The 15,435-nt window shown below is 37.7% G+C and overlaps 2 protein-coding genes across 2 annotated transcripts; both read left to right on the top strand.

Annotated features, from left to right (window-relative positions):
* Window positions 1-656: 656 nt before the first annotated feature.
* Window positions 657-3,121, top strand: LOC104222835 (large ribosomal subunit protein uL16). The gene is made up of 4 exons (XM_009774152.2): window positions 657-1,019; window positions 1,743-2,244; window positions 2,695-2,776; window positions 2,916-3,121. Exons 1-4 carry the CDS (start codon window positions 1,010-1,012, stop codon window positions 2,979-2,981), a joined length of 660 nt encoding a protein of 219 aa, XP_009772454.1. The 5' UTR covers window positions 657-1,009; the 3' UTR covers window positions 2,982-3,121.
* Window positions 3,122-4,374: 1,253 nt separating this feature from the next.
* Window positions 4,375-6,588, top strand: LOC138873610 (uncharacterized). Its single transcript, XM_070152081.1, has 4 exons — window positions 4,375-4,697; window positions 4,942-5,173; window positions 6,346-6,402; window positions 6,529-6,588. Exons 1-4 carry the CDS (start codon window positions 4,375-4,377, stop codon window positions 6,586-6,588), a joined length of 672 nt encoding a protein of 223 aa, XP_070008182.1.
* Window positions 6,589-15,435: the final 8,847 nt, after the last annotated feature.

The raw sequence follows: 15,435 nt of genomic DNA, 5'->3' as shown, positions 1-15,435 counted from the left end.
AATATACTATTGCAGCTATATACTCCTACAGTATATTGTATACCATAGCGATATACTATTGTGCAACTGTGTTCTTCTTCGATTTTTTGCGGAAAAATTCGATATCAATCACCTCAAATCAGCGCCAAATGCGATCAAATTTCAGTATGAACTTCCAGAAAGTACTATAAGCCATATTTAATAACACCCACTTTGAATCAAGCAAGAAATATTTAAAATAAAATTTTTAAATTCAAGAGCTTCAAGCCCAACAATGGTAGATATTGAAATGCACACAAAAATTCAGATTCGGGAAGCATCCTTAAAGGTACTATAAGCAATATTTTATCGCACTCACATCGAATCAAATAATAAAACTTCAAAATAAAATTGCAAATTCAGGAGCTTCAAGCTCAATAATGGTGGGTCTTCATACGCACACAAAAGTTAGATTTGGGAAACTTAATATATAACCACAACAACACATGGATTCAAAAATACAAAAAATACACAAAAAAATATACTAATATAAAAAAATAATTTTGGAGTGAAACTCATGTACAATAATATGTAAACTTGTCTTTTAAAATTTATATAGAAAAATTCTATTGTTTTTTTTTTTGGAAAATATATGGGCTTGTACTGGATTTTCATCATCCACTAAAAAGACTAAGTTATGAATGGCTTTTGAAAGAGAAAAGGATCGTTTGGAGTGTGAGACTCTGTTTGTTTAGGAGAAATTTACAAGGAAAAGGAGATTGGGTAGGCGAGTAAATAGTTTAGATCGTATAGGTAGGAAATTAAATTTTTTGGGCTTGAATATTAAAGGATAAACAGTTTGGACTTAATGGGTATACAACGAGAATTTTCCCGTTTTAAAACTTTTGCCCATTTCGGTCCAGCTAGATATACCTGACGCAAGCCCAAACAATTTTTAGCTTACTTGCAGTTTCGTATATAGAGAACGTCAACTAGGGCATTATTGCAGTAGCATTCCTCTAAGCCGCAGGTCTTAAACGGGGACGAAGCCATGGGAAGAAGTAAGCTTAGAATTCTCTTTGATTATATTAATTCTCATCTTTCCGTACAATTTTTTTCCGTATAAGTATTCTAATCTGATAAAAATGGTGCTGATTTATGCCCCTTGTATTGTCGCATGTGTATATGATGTTCTTTATACAATCTCCAGTATATGGATAAATTTATTTCTCTGTTTTATAGAGTAGATTAATCTTTTTTGTTTTCTTTGAGCTTTTCGCTGTTGACTTAAGTGAAGTATTTGTTTAAATCTTTTGTGTGTAGTGGTCATACTATAGTAATCAAATGTGGGGTTCATTTGATTTAGTTTTCTTTATACCGTTTTTTTTGTTCGTGTGTCTGATAGGAGTTAAAAGAACTTTTAGTTTCAATCTCTAATACACTTAATCTAAAATTACACTTAGCCTAGTTGATATTCAACTGAGGGGCAAGATTTTAAGCGGTCATCCAACAAAATTGAGGCTTTTTGTTAGGGGGTTTGGTATATACTACAGTACGTTTTTTGCAGTATTTTCGAGATTTTCGGGTGTGGTGTTTGCACATCTATCCAAAATGCAGTCTGGATGGTAGCTAGTATTGGCTTGTTATATATCACCATTGACCTCGGCATTGCTAGTATCAGCTCATTTTATGTCAACACTGACCCTTGCCAGAGTGTACTTGCATTTGCATTCTTTCTTTACATCATCGGTGAGTTGTAGAATGTTTTCAATTATGTTGCACAGGACCTGCAAGATGTTACCGTCAGATTAAGAACAAGCCATACCCAAAGTCACGGTTTTGCCGTGGTGTCCCAGATCCAAAAATCAGGATCTATGATGTAGGTATGAAGAAAAAGGGAGTCGATGAGTTTCCATTCTGTGTTCACTTGGTCAGTTGGGAGAAGGAGAATGTCTCCAGTGAGGCGCTTGAAGCTGCCCGTATTGCTTGCAACAAGTACATGACCAAGTCTGCTGGGAAAGATGCTTTCCACTTGAGGGTCAGAGTTCATCCCTTCCATGTTTTGCGTATTAATAAGATGTTGTCGTGTGCTGGAGCTGATAGGCTCCAAACTGGAATGAGGGGAGCTTTTGGTAAGCCCCAGGGTGTTTGTGCTCGTGTTGCTATTGGTCAGGTTCTTCTCTCAGTTCGCTGCAAAGATGGCAACAGCAACCACGCCCAAGAGGCTCTGCGCCGTGCTAAGTTCAAGTTCCCTGGTCGACAAAAGATCATTGTCAGCAGGAAGTGGTATGCCCTAACTTTTTGATTTTCTTTTTATGTATTGCTTTGTGCATTTCCATTCTTTTATTATTCATCAGTTTTTTAAAGATTGGTGTATAGGGTGCTGCTTTACTTCATTAGCTTGGTTAACTTTAGGAAGGTACATTTTAAAGCAGATATGAATTTCTGTGTGTTGATAACTTTTTCCAAACCAATTCTTGGAGTGCGTGTTCCATCCGAGATTTATTAAGTACCAAAAATCCTGGTTGTTTCTTTGAGCTGAATTCACCCATTCTTCATACAGAAAGGCACTCAACATGAATGTGAGTGTTGACATATCTACTTTTTCTTAGTTTCTAAAGGCGGAGGATTAAACATTGTGTGATTTTAGGTAGACAATTGGAGAAAGTCATTTGTTTCAGAAGTTTGTTGATCAAACATGTTTGTATTTCATCTGTGCTGTCTTTTTAATTTCAGGGGGTTCACCAAGTTCAGCCGTACTGATTATCTGAAATACAAGTCAGAAAACCGTATCGTCCCAGATGGTGTGAATGCTAAGGTTTGTTTCCTTATTGTATAATGTTCACATCTCAAAGCTAATAAAACATACAAATCATGGCTTGTTTCCAGTGATAGTTTGCACTGGTTTGCAGATGAGAACTTACAATTTCTTTTTCTTTTGGTGGTTGCTTTTGCAGCTTCTTGGGTGCCATGGTCGACTTGCTGCACGACAACCTGGAAGGGCTTTTCTTGAAGCAGTTTAGGAATTGGAGCACATTTACTTTTCTGCATCCGACTGAATGAAATTTGTGGCTTGACCTTCTCTCTACGTGTGAACTATTATTGGAGTTGTTATCAAGTTGAAAATTTGAGCGTATCGAGAGGATTTACTGTTCTTGATTAATTTTTGTTATTCTTGTGCTGTCCCTTTCCAGTTTCCATCTCTGCTTTAGCTGTAGAAGGTCAATTTCGTTTGCTACTTATTTTAACTTCACCAACCACATTAACGTTGTGCTTTTATTGATGTATAGATTTTTCTCTGCACTCTAGATTTAGGAGTAGGAACTTAGCATAAGCGTTCATTTATCTTGAAAAATATTAGTCTGGGAGAATTGGTTTTACTCTTAGGTGGGATATTTCTGTTGGTTGGATTTTGTTCTTTATTTTTTCAATTACTTTTTAGTTTAAACGGTCGGGTGGAAGGGATTTGGGGTAATTCTTCTTCATAAAATTGTGAGTCTCCCAACTAGATTGGTCTTAGCTTAATATCCAATAATTGGTGATTTTTAATAAACTCTGCTTTGCCACTTCAGTTTCTTCTCTATCTCTTCTACTTTACCAAGTACACCATAATTTTTCAATTTTTGAAGCTTAAAATTCTTTTTAGGGATTGATTATTTGAAGTTAATGGTTAATTACTGTTATAATCGTTTAAGTGTTGATTATTTGTGCTTATACTTTTTGTTTAAACACTATTTAGTTATTTGTTTTAAAATTTGAAAACCCCATTATTGGTCTTTAGAAGGTGTTCAAAAAGACAGCGTGTGTTTCTTGATTTGGTGCTATTTGATTAAATTGGTGACTGGGGATCATTTGTGCAGGTATTTGGAGGTTTTATTTCAAATTTGAGATCATATGGAACAGATTCGAGGTGGTTCGATCAAAATTGGAATTACTAATTCGAAGAATATTTTGTTGAACAACACATAAAAATTATGCCAACCAGTAGACTTTGATGAATAATTTAATAGATAAGTCGATTGCAGATAATACAAAATTACACCAATCTGGTAGTTTGATGAACAATTTTAACAAGCACGAAATTGTGCTAGTGCATAGAGTTTGTGAATAATTAATAATAGGTAGAGTAAATATAACATAAACTCTATCGACTCCGATAGAGAAATCCCTGCAAAATTTGCATGGGTTTGGAGGTCATTTATTCAAAAACAAGAATAATATTTAAAGACCAGCTTTTATAGGGCCATTCCTGGCGACCATCCCTCACCAGCGAGTTGGACGGGTCAAATAATTATGAGTTAAATTTGACGCCACTACTTTTAGCTTGCCAACATCAACCTCAATCAAAATATTGATCTTAGTATTCATGATCCGTTCCTAGCACCTAATAAAATTAGTTCATACCCACGGTATTGCATGGAGAGGTATAAGAGGGCTAAGAAGGAGACGAAGTTAGCGGTTGCTGCGACTAAGGCTGCGGCGTTTGGGCGTTTGTATGAAGAGCTTGGGACCAAAGGCGGGGACAAGCAGCTATACAGACTAGCCAAGATGAGAGAGAGGAAGGCCCATGATCTAGATCAAGTTAAGTGTATCAAAGATGAGGAAGGTAAAGTTTTAATGGAAGAGGCTCAAATTAGACGAAGATGGCAGATGTATTTCCATAAACTCCTAAATGAAGAGGGTGATAGGGACATTGTGCTGGGCGACTTGGAGCACTCCGAGATGCGCAGGGATTTCGGGTATTGTAGCCCCGCATAAGAGTAGAAGAGCTTCGAGGAGGCTATGTGTAAGATGCACAGGGGTAGAGCTACCGGGCTAGATGAATTACCTGTGAAATTTTGGAAGAATGCGGGTAGGGTAGGTTTGGAGTGACTCATTAGGCTGTTCAATGTCATTTTTAGGACGAAGAAGATGCCCGATGAATGGAGTTGGAGTACAACGATTCCTCTGTATAAAAATAAGGGCGATATCCAATAATTATAGGGGGATTAAGCTGCTAAGTCATACTATAAAAGTTTGGGAAAAGATGGTTGAAGTAAGGGTGAGGACCAGTGTGTCCATTCCTGAGAACCAGTTCGCTTTCATGTCGGGCCGTTTGACTATGGAAGCCATTCACATTGTGAGGAGATTGGTGGAGCGATACAGGGAAATGAAGAAAGACTTGCACATGGTGTTCATTGACCTAGAGAAAGCATATGACAAAGTCACAAGAGAGGTGCTCTGGTGATGCTTGGAGGCAAAAGGGATCCCAGTAGCCTACATTAGGGTGATTAAGGACATGTATGATGAAGCTAAGACTCGGGTTAGGGCAGCGGGAGGAGACTCGAAACACTTTCCGGTTATGATGGGGTTGCACCAGGGATCAACTCTTAGTCCATTCCTATTTTCCTTGGCGATGGATGTGTTGACGAGACACATTCAAGATGAGGTGCCATGGTGTATGTTATTTCCTGATGACATAGTTTTAATTGACGAGACACGGGGTGGTGTTAACGAGAGGCTGGAAGTTTGGAGGCAGACCCTAGAATCTAAGGGTTTCAAGTTGAGCAGGACCAGCACGGAATTCTTGGAGTGCAAGTTCAGCAACGGTACCCAAGAAAGATGTAGAGGTGAGGCTTGATACGCAAGTCATCCCCAAGAGAGGTAGTTTCAAGTATCTTAGATCTATAATACAAGGTAACGGTGAGATTGATGAAGATGTCACGCATCGTATCGGAGTAGGATGGATGAAGTGGAGGCTCGCTTCCGGTGTCTTGTGTGATAAGAATGTGCCGCTGAGACTTAAAGGTAAGTTCTACAAGGTTGTAGTTAGACCGACTATGTTGTATGGAGCAGAGTGTTGGCCATTTAAAAACTCTCCTAACCAGAAAATAAAAGTAGCTGAGATGAGGATGTTAAGGTAGATGTTTGGGCATACCAGATTGGATAAGATTAGGAATGAAGTTATTCGAGAAAAGGTGAGAGTGGACCCCGTGGAGGATAAGATGCGTGGGGTCAAGGTTGAGATGATTCGAGCATGTTAAGAGGAGAAGTATAGAAGCCCCAATTAGAAGATGCGAGCGGTTAGCCTTAGTGGGTAGCAGGAGGGGTAGAGGTAGGTCTAAGAATTCTTGGGCAGAGGTTATTAGGCGGGACATGGTGCAGCTGGAGCTGACTGGGGACATGGCCCTAAACAGGAGGGTGTGGAGGTCAAAGAATTAGGGTAGAAGGTTCGTAGGTATTCGAGCGTTTCTCTTTGTCTTACTCAGTTCGCTAGCATTAGTGTTCGTATGATATCTTATATTCATAGATTGCTGTTACTATCTAGAGTTTGACTGCATTCTTGGATTTAATATTATTTCATCTTGCTGTTATTCCTACTTGTTGCAATTACCTTTTCTTTTTCAGTTGTTCTCTAGTCGAAGGTCTATCGGAAACAGCCTTTCTGCCCTTCCAGGGATAGGGGTAAGGCTGCGTATATCTTACCCTCTCTAGACTCCATTTATGAGAAGCTACTAGGTTTGTTGTTGTTGTTGTTGTATATTTCTTGACTAATTTTATCAAAATATCTGTTATCTTCCACCAACATAGGTATCAGATAACGCTGTCAAACTTAGCTTGGACAGAGGGAAAAGATTTACAGACATATGAGATGAAAGTGTTACATAAGAGAACTACTAATTCCTTGTTGAATTATGTTCGACAAAATATTGCTGTTAAGTGAATGATGCTAATTATCATAGCCGCTTCACGTGCAGATGCACTTTTGTAACAACGAGGTGGAAAGAACTCTTGAGCAAGTATGATATACTTCATATGACTAACTTAAAATTTTGTATCCACTTTACCAGAAACACTCATGGCTAGATATCGGATATTAATCCGATATCGAGCCTATGAGGAAAAAAAGCATAAATGCGCACACAGATACTGTTCATTCTTTCCGTTAGTGATATTCACGAAATGCATGTTTTGAGCTTCTGTTGAACAAAGTTCATTAGTCATACCATGTATTCTATAAATCTCGATTTTTCTAAACTCAAATAGTAAAAGGAAAATTAAACTTCTATCTACAAAATCTTTTAAACATTTTCTTGCCATCTCTTCTTTCATTTTCTTCTCCTTTACCTTTAGAAATCCTTCAGCAGCCCATAATTTCACAAGCCTATTAAAAAAATCTATTCATCCTCCGAAAAGATAGCATAATAGAGAAAGCACATGTTTAGGTGATGAGGCAAGTGATGAATACTCAAAGCGAGCATTCTCTCTCATGCATTGTACGTTGAGAATGTACTACAACAACAACATACTCAGTATTATCCTACACTGTGGGATTTGAGGAGGGTAAGTGCATGGACGAAACTACATTCACTTTAGGGTGGTCAATTGACCACCATTCGTCGGAAAATAATACGGTATATATAGGTAAATTATTAAGTCTTTGTTGGCAATTTTTTTTCACTTCGTTCAAGTTTGAAGACCCTTGGAAAAATTCTTGGCTTCATCACTGGTAGTGTGTACGCAGACCTTACCCCTACCTTGTGAGTATAGAGAGGCTTTTTTCAATAGACCATCGGCCCAGGAAAGTATAAGCACCACATTAATGAAAATATAGACAAGAAGGGACAGTACCAAAAAATCATATAAAAGCAGAATAAAAATAACAAGATAGTAAGGTTGTTTCCAATAATCACTATGCATTGTACATCGAGAATGTATAATGATTAAATTTTTATTAATTACTCATAATCAAGTGATAAACTAATATGAGAATTAGGGGTGTACTGTCACGCCCCAAACCTAGGGGGCGTGGCTAGCACCCGATGTCTTACTGGCCCGAGCAAAGAACTCTGTAACTCATGACTGTTCGATCAAAACGAGAACATACATTGGTTGGGTTGACTGAACTAATTCCTTTTGTAACTATCATGGTCCAACATGGTCACAACTTATAATATACAATTGTAAGTGGGCAAACATTGTATCAACGATCTATCGTACTTAAAATATGAATACACACGGAACGTCAAGGACTCTGACATACTGTACATAATGAACCTGTGTATACAAAGCCTCTAAGAGTATTCGGCATCAAATGAGACAAGGCCCTGGTCTACCCACAAGTCTGTAGCAAAACTCTGACACAATGACTTATAGACTTGGCTGCACTCCGAATGAAGTGGATTCTTACCGATCCTTTACTGAATGCTAACCTCGTATATTATGAGGGCTCGTCAAACTGATTACCTACACCTGCAACATTCACAACAAGAAGGACGCCAATACTAATACTATACTGAGTATGTAAGGCAGAATTGAGACATAATAATAATTAACATTAATGAGAGAGATATAAGAATCAACCTGACCCTCTGATGTGCCACCGAATATGCATACTAATTATACTTATATATAATGCCTCTTTTTGGGACTACTATCCATATCGTAACATGACTTCCCAACTAATCAGTGGTAACTGCCCGATCGGCCGTAGCTCGATGGTAATTGCATGATTGCCCGAGCGGCCGTAGATCGGTAGTAAATGAAGATGCATGACTGCCCAACCGGCCGTAGCTCGGTAGTATATGCATGACTGCCGGACTGACCGTAGCACAGTGATAAATGAAGATGCATGACTGCCCAACTGGCTGTAGCTCGATGGTAAATGAAGATGGATGACTGCTCGACTGGCCGTAGCCGGTGGTAAATGAAGATGCATGACTGCCCAACCGATCATAGCTCGGTGGTAAATGAAGATGCATGACTGCCCAACCGGCCGTAGCTCGGTGGTAAATGAAGATGCATATAACAATACAATATGAACATTAACATAACACAGACCTACTCGAGGCCTCAAATCACACATAACAACATTGAAACGATAAATCACACCTCAAATCAAGCTTTATGAACTTTCAACTTCCAAAACTCGTGTTGAACCATATCAAATCAATCCAGAATGGACTCAAATTTTTCACACAAGTCCCCAAATGACATAAAGAAGCTATTTTAATTCCTGAAACTATGATCCGAACCCGATATCATCAAAATTAACACCCGGACAAACTTATGAACATTCCAAACCTTCAAATTGCCATCTTTCACCAACTAGAGCCGAAACCTTCAAGAAATATCCAAATGCAAATCCGGGCGTACGCCCAAGTCCAAAATTATCATCCGGACCTAACGGAACTATCAAAACTTCGATCCAAGATCAAATACTTAAAAATCAAACTTGGTCAACTCTTCCAGCTTAAAGCTTCCTAGTTTAGAATCATTCTTCCAAATAATTTTCGAATCACCTAAAAACCAAAACCGTCGATACACACAAGTCATATTACATCATATGAAGCTACTCAAGACTTTAAACATCTGAATGAAATGCAAATACTCAAAACAACCGATCGGGTCATTACATCTGTGACACCAAATCTTGGGAGGTTGTGCGAACAACGTTTAGTTTTAGACTTATTTATATATATTTCTAAATTTTACTCTTACTCTATATTATTATGTTGTTAACGGTTAGACTAGTTTCCTTATTTATTGTTAAGTGTCGGCCTTAACAAGTGATGTTAGACATCATCACGCATTCGTTGATTAGGATTTTGGGTTGTGACATTAGGTCATGCGACGTGGCAGGCGTTTAGCGTGCAGGTGAAGAAACCTATGGCTAGAGGTAGGCTTCATAGACTCAGAGTACAAGCTCTGTTGATTTCATCCCAGCGGTAGCAATCCTTCTAAGACTCTCATATCTTTTCCATACATTAGTAGTTATCTCCGGGAAATGCCCTATAGACTTATGTACTCAGACTTGCAATTAGAAGCTCATGTCTTCGTTAGTGGATTCAGTTATCAGATATGTTAACGTTTATGTTAGAATTGCATTTTTAGATGATTATTATCTTAAGAACTATTTATGAATTTCTTGAGTATGATGTTCAGTTTAGACTTTCAGCTAGTTAGAACAGGAGAGGTTAGGTAGGTCGGCTGTCATCACGTTCCACCCGAATTTTAAGGCGTGACATCTTCCAAACTTATATGTAATAAGTACAATATACATAACAATGCTTACTATTAACCATAGGTTTGATTTAGATATAATATTTATTATGAAACAATTGTTTATTCAGTTTTAACAAAGTTTTAAATAGATCATATATTAGTCTGTATCTTTTGCTTATATAGTAGATGATTTAGTGTATAGAGTTTAGCTTATACACGGAAGATTAAATCATCGATTCTTATAAGTATAAAGTTTGAGTTCACAATCTAATGATGAAATTGGACAAACAACCATTAGGAATGATTGTAGCACAAGATTAAATATAATTTATCTTGATTGTGGGAATGGTTTAATTCCAACTTCTTGTGCTAGTACATTTTGTATGTATTGAACGGACCAAGTAGAGATAAGTATTTTATACCGACTTAATAAAATAAACTCTCTAGCCATTAAATGTACTTATACTCTTAATCTTGATATAATTATTATTAGTTGTGTACATTATTATTATTTTGATTTATTAAAAGGCGAGATTCTTTCGTGAGTCAATATGCCTGGTAGATTGGATAATAATAATGTACATTGGCAAGATAATAGTTAGTTGACGGAATCCATGTCTCGGTTTAGAGATTGATGATACACTTTTATGAAAGCTTATAAGTTTTCATGTGTAAACCCGGCCGGTGGATTTTATATCCGACACATGAAATAAGTTAAGCGAAAGTCTAAAGGAAGTAATCAACAAATTAAATCGTCAATAATTTTAATTCAATTGATTAGTATCTGAATCTTAACATGGGGAGTTAAATAAGATTTAATGGATGAATTTCAAAATTGAATAAGGAGTGCAATTACGAATTTTTAGTGGAATAATTCGTAATTAATTATGGTGGATATTAATTTCAAAAATTACAAATTAATTCCATAATTGGAAGCCTTGTTAATTAAATTTTGCGGTCCCTACTGTGCGTAAATAATAGAAAATAAAGGATTCCTTTTTCTGCTGGAAAAGAAAACCCAACAAGTTTTGGAAAAAGGGTTTTAACCCTTAAAACTTGTGCTATAAATATATAAGGTTTTCCACCTAGAGGTGAGAGCACATGGCGGCCGAATTTCAGCCCCTTTTCCTTAGAAAATTTCGCCCACACGAAATTGCTATTTCTGGGTATTATTTGGATAATACAGTAGAAGACTGTGAAATGTTCGGAGACCGTGATCGTGCGGGTGGTGGAGAATTCATTGAGTTGCTGTGGAATTGAAAGCTCACGTGATAAAGGAGCTTTGTTCACGCTTCAAGAGTTAACCCATGAAATCTTATTTATGCTAGTTATCTAGATTACATGTGATTTTGATACTGAGATTGCTTCCGCAGTTTGTTATAATCCATCACCTTGTACAATCAAATTTACTCTAATCTCAATAAAATGATATAAATAGAACAAGATAAAAGATACTTTAGAACTCTATAAGCTCACACTTCAAGGAAACTGTGTTGCATGCCCAACAACACATGTCCTAACATTGTGTTGCATCCCAGGAATCCTTTTTCATTTGTGTCTTTGCTTCTTTTTCTTTTTGTTTAGATGTTCAAAAGAGTCACAACCTTATTGTGATTTAAATTTGTTGTTTATGAGAAATTAATTTTTTAAGATTTTAAAATATGCAAGACTTACTATTGCTTTTTGTCTGAATGATAATTTTAATCGTGAATTACTTTTTCACGATAATATTATATTATTCAGTTGAGCATAACTACTGCCATACTTTTTTCTTTTGTGGATATTGCATATTCTTTCTTTTTTTAATATTTATTTTGCCAGAAAGTTGTTTATAGGATAATCTCTCACCCTTTTGACACTTCCATTATAATTTATGTGTTTAATCAGGGGTGATGTAGTATCAACCTTACGGGTTTATTCAAACTTAGTCAAACATTAACTTTTGAACTTTGTATATCAAATGGACTGTGGTAGAATTCAAATTCGAGCTGATAAAGGTCGAATCCAAATTTCGCCCTTGTGTTCAACTGTAATTTAATTAAATGAACCAAAATAAACTTCTGAACCCATTTTTGATACTTGTCAATAGATGATACTTGCTTTTATTTATTTTTCACTTCAACAAACTTCCTTTTTTCGTTTAGAAAGTAGTGTCTTCCGCCACAATGTTGAAACATTTTTTCATAACCTTGCCAAGTGCAGAGAAATAAGTTTTTGACGTTTTTCCTTCTTTGTATTTCACTATAAGAATTATATTTGGACATTTAGAAAGTGTTCTTACAAATTTTAAAAATGAATCATAATTCGACAGGTTTTTCCTTTTTAAGTTTTGTTGTTATTCCAATTTTTCCGAAAAAACAGAACCTCATGAGTACTTTTTTTTCCCGGTCAACGGGATAATATATTAACTAGTTAAACAAAAGGGGTTACGATGCCTTGGGAGTTACTGGGTACCTTAAGTCCCCCATAGATGCAAAGTTTTGCATAATTGTACTTATATTGCAACCCACAAAAGTTTTAGGTAGTTCAGTTCCTAGGGTGTCTGCCCAAAATACATCATTACATCGGAGGAACTGCTAGAGATATTGATTTGTTCAAAAAAATTTCCTTGGCTGCTTCCTTCGCCAGTGCATCAGCTACCCTGTTTTGCTCCCTGTATGAGTGCCTCACTACCACGCTGCCTATCCTTTGAATCAGTAATCTGCATTCACAAATTAGGGAGTCAAATATTAGATTTCCATTCAACAACATATTGATTACTTCTGCTGAATCAGTGTCTACTTGTAGCGGAACTAAGTTGTTTAGTTCTGCTAGTTGTAGGCCTCTGATGAGGGCTCTAAATTCAGCTCCTGTGTTAGTTGTTTGGGGTAAGTTTTCCATGAAGCCCAACATCCAACTTCCGTTATGGTTTCTGAAGATGCCCCTAGCTCCATCCATTCCTGGGTTGCCCTTTGCTGCACAATCAGTGTTTAATTTGTAGGAGCCTCTTGGTGGTGGAGTTCATTTAAGCATGATTTGGTGGGTGCATTGTTGTGAAATATTATTATTAAGGACATGATACTCAGTAGCTTTAGCAATGGTGTTATTAGCATTGATGGATTCTTTTTTGTTATTGAACACATTAGTATTCCTTGCTAGCCAAATGTGCCAGAGACAGTAGGGAATGAGATTCTCCTAGTTAAGGTAGTCATTGTACTTTACACCTTTAAGAGTTGTCAAAACTGTTTGCCAAAGGTGACTACAACTGAGAGGATTGGAGGGTGATGGGGCTGAAGATATTGAGCGGATGACACTCCAAAAGTGGACAGCATTGGGGCATAGGAAGAAGATGTGGTCAATATCTTCTTGTTCAAAACAACAAAAATGGCACTGGGTGGGGCAGTTTATTCCAATAGAGTGTAAAAAGCTCCTGCTGGGTAGTCTTTTGTGCGTTAGGAGCCAGGTAAAGTACTTTATCTTGTTTGAGGTTTGGAGTTTCCAGATCTACTCAAAGTGGTCCTCTTCTCCAGGAGAATGAGCTTGTGTACTTTTGCTTATGATGGAGTATGCAGAGCTGTTGGTGAATTGCCCATTGGTTGTGATGCCCTATATTAGATTATCTTCCTTAGTGGCTACCCTAGGAATAAACACAACCTTAAGGAGGTTTTGGATATGGGGAGGGAGGTCAAATGACAGGGTTGATGTGTCCCAAGTGCCCATATTGTGGATTGTTTTCACTTTAATTTGGAGGTTATTCTGGGTTAGGGGTCCCTCTATCAAATGCCTGAGGGCAGGCTGATTAGGAATCCAGGTGTCATTGAAGAAGCTGACCCTATCTCCTCTATTAACTACCCATTTACTGGCTTTGCTACATGTCTCCCAGCCTTTTAGTAAGCTCTTCCAGGTAGGTGATTTATTGTTCCCATGGTGTCTCACAGCCTGAGCAGGTCTGGACATGTTGCAATTTTTGTGGATAAGGACTCTAGCCCAAAGGTTGTTGGTATTCTTGTAAGTTCTCCTTGCTAGGTTTGCTAAAACAACTTTGTTTTTAAAACTAGCTTTTTGCAGCCCTAACCCTCCCTCAGCTTTTGTTTTAGTAACTACATCCCACTTAATCAAATGAAGTTTTTTCTTTTTAGGGGTGGTACCCCAGAGGAAGTTCCTCTGAATTCTATCAATTTGATTTGTTATTTTGGTTGGCAGTGTAATGTATTGCATTACATGGTTTGGGATGGTGCCTAGGGTGGTTTTTGCCAGGACAGTTCTCCCAGCCATGTTGAGGAATCTAGTTTTCCAACCAGCCAACTTGTGTTGCATATTATCAATGATGAACTGGAAATCTGAGGCTGATTGTTTTTTTGTGAAAGATTGAAAAACCAAGATACTTTCCAAAGGAGGTGGTGTGTTTGATGGATAGGAGGTTGGAGAGTTGTTGGGAGGTATCTTGGGTAGTATTTGAGGAGAACAGGACTCTGGATTTGGCTAGGTTTATTTTTTGTCCTCACTGGTTGTTGAAGCTATGTAATATGGAAATGATTATAGTACAGTTCCTGATGTTACCTTTAGCAAAGAGTATGAGGTCATCTGTAAAGAAAAGATGGGAGATTTTTGGTCCAGACCTACTTATGTTGATAGGGTGCCATTGGTTTTGCATGACTGCCTTGTCAATGGATCTGGATAGCCTTTCCATACACAGAATGAACAGGTAGGGTGACATAGAGTCCCATTGTCTGATGCCTCTTGAAGGGTTGAAAGGATCAGTTTTCCCCCCATTGACAAGGATTGAGATGGAGGAAGTACTTATGCAGGACATGATGAGTTTGGACAGACCCTTAGGGAAATTGAAGGCATCTAGGGTGTCTCTGATAAAAGACCATTCCAGCATGTTAAAGGCTTTCTCAAGGTCTATTTTTAAGATCATATTGGCACTCATTCCCTTCATTTTCCTGAAGTGGTTGATGTATTCTTGGACAATGATGACATTGTCACAGGCTCTTCTATTGGTTAAGAAACTAGCTTGGCTTGGTCCTACGATGAGGTGCAATATAGGTTTGATCCTATTCACTATTATTTTTGTGATAGTTTTGTAGATAGTGTTGCAAAAACCAATGGGTCTGAAGTTTTTTACCGTTGAAGCTAGACATTTAGGGATTAGGCACAAGAGGGTTTGATTCATGGTGTTATCCATGGAGCATGTGCTAAAGCATTTTTGGCAGAATTCTGTGACAGAGTCCCCAACAATGTTCCAGTATTTTTGGTAGAAGAATGGGTGGAGGCCATCAGGTCCTGGTGATTTGAACGGTTTGCTGGAGAAGACAACCCTTTTTATTTCACTCATATGGAGGGGCCTGTCTATGAAAGCCTTGTGGCTTTACTGTAGGGTAGGTCCCAAACACATGGACAAATGAAACCACTACTAAATCTAACACCAATTCTGAGCCTAAAGAGGAAATCCGCTCCCCCACAAGTGCCAAGTCTACCAAACCAATCGAGCCCTCAAGAGGGAGCTCACCA

This window comes from Nicotiana sylvestris, chromosome 7 (assembly GCF_000393655.2).
Source record: "Nicotiana sylvestris chromosome 7, ASM39365v2, whole genome shotgun sequence".
In the NCBI taxonomy this organism is placed as follows: domain Eukaryota; kingdom Viridiplantae; phylum Streptophyta; class Magnoliopsida; order Solanales; family Solanaceae; genus Nicotiana; species Nicotiana sylvestris.
The sequence above is the reverse complement of the archived record's forward strand: the minus strand, read 5'-3'. Positions and strand labels throughout refer to the sequence as shown.

Bases quoted from the DNA above. Each gene is read 5' to 3' on its own strand.
- LOC104222835 (XM_009774152.2), top strand. The intron at 2,245-2,694 runs GTATGCCCTAAC...TTTTAATTTCAG, and splicing joins ATCATTGTCAGCAGGAAGTG to GGGGTTCACCAAGTTCAGCC. The intron at 2,777-2,915 runs GTTTGTTTCCTT...TTGCTTTTGCAG, and splicing joins CAGATGGTGTGAATGCTAAG to CTTCTTGGGTGCCATGGTCG.
- LOC138873610 (XM_070152081.1), top strand. From the start codon at position 4,375: ATGGAGAGGTATAAGAGGGCTAAGAAGGAGACGAAGTTAGCGGTTGCT. The intron at 4,698-4,941 runs GTATTGTAGCCC...CAATAATTATAG, and splicing joins GAGATGCGCAGGGATTTCGG to GGGGATTAAGCTGCTAAGTC. The intron at 5,174-6,345 runs GTGCTCTGGTGA...TTTCTTTTTCAG, and splicing joins ATGACAAAGTCACAAGAGAG to TTGTTCTCTAGTCGAAGGTC.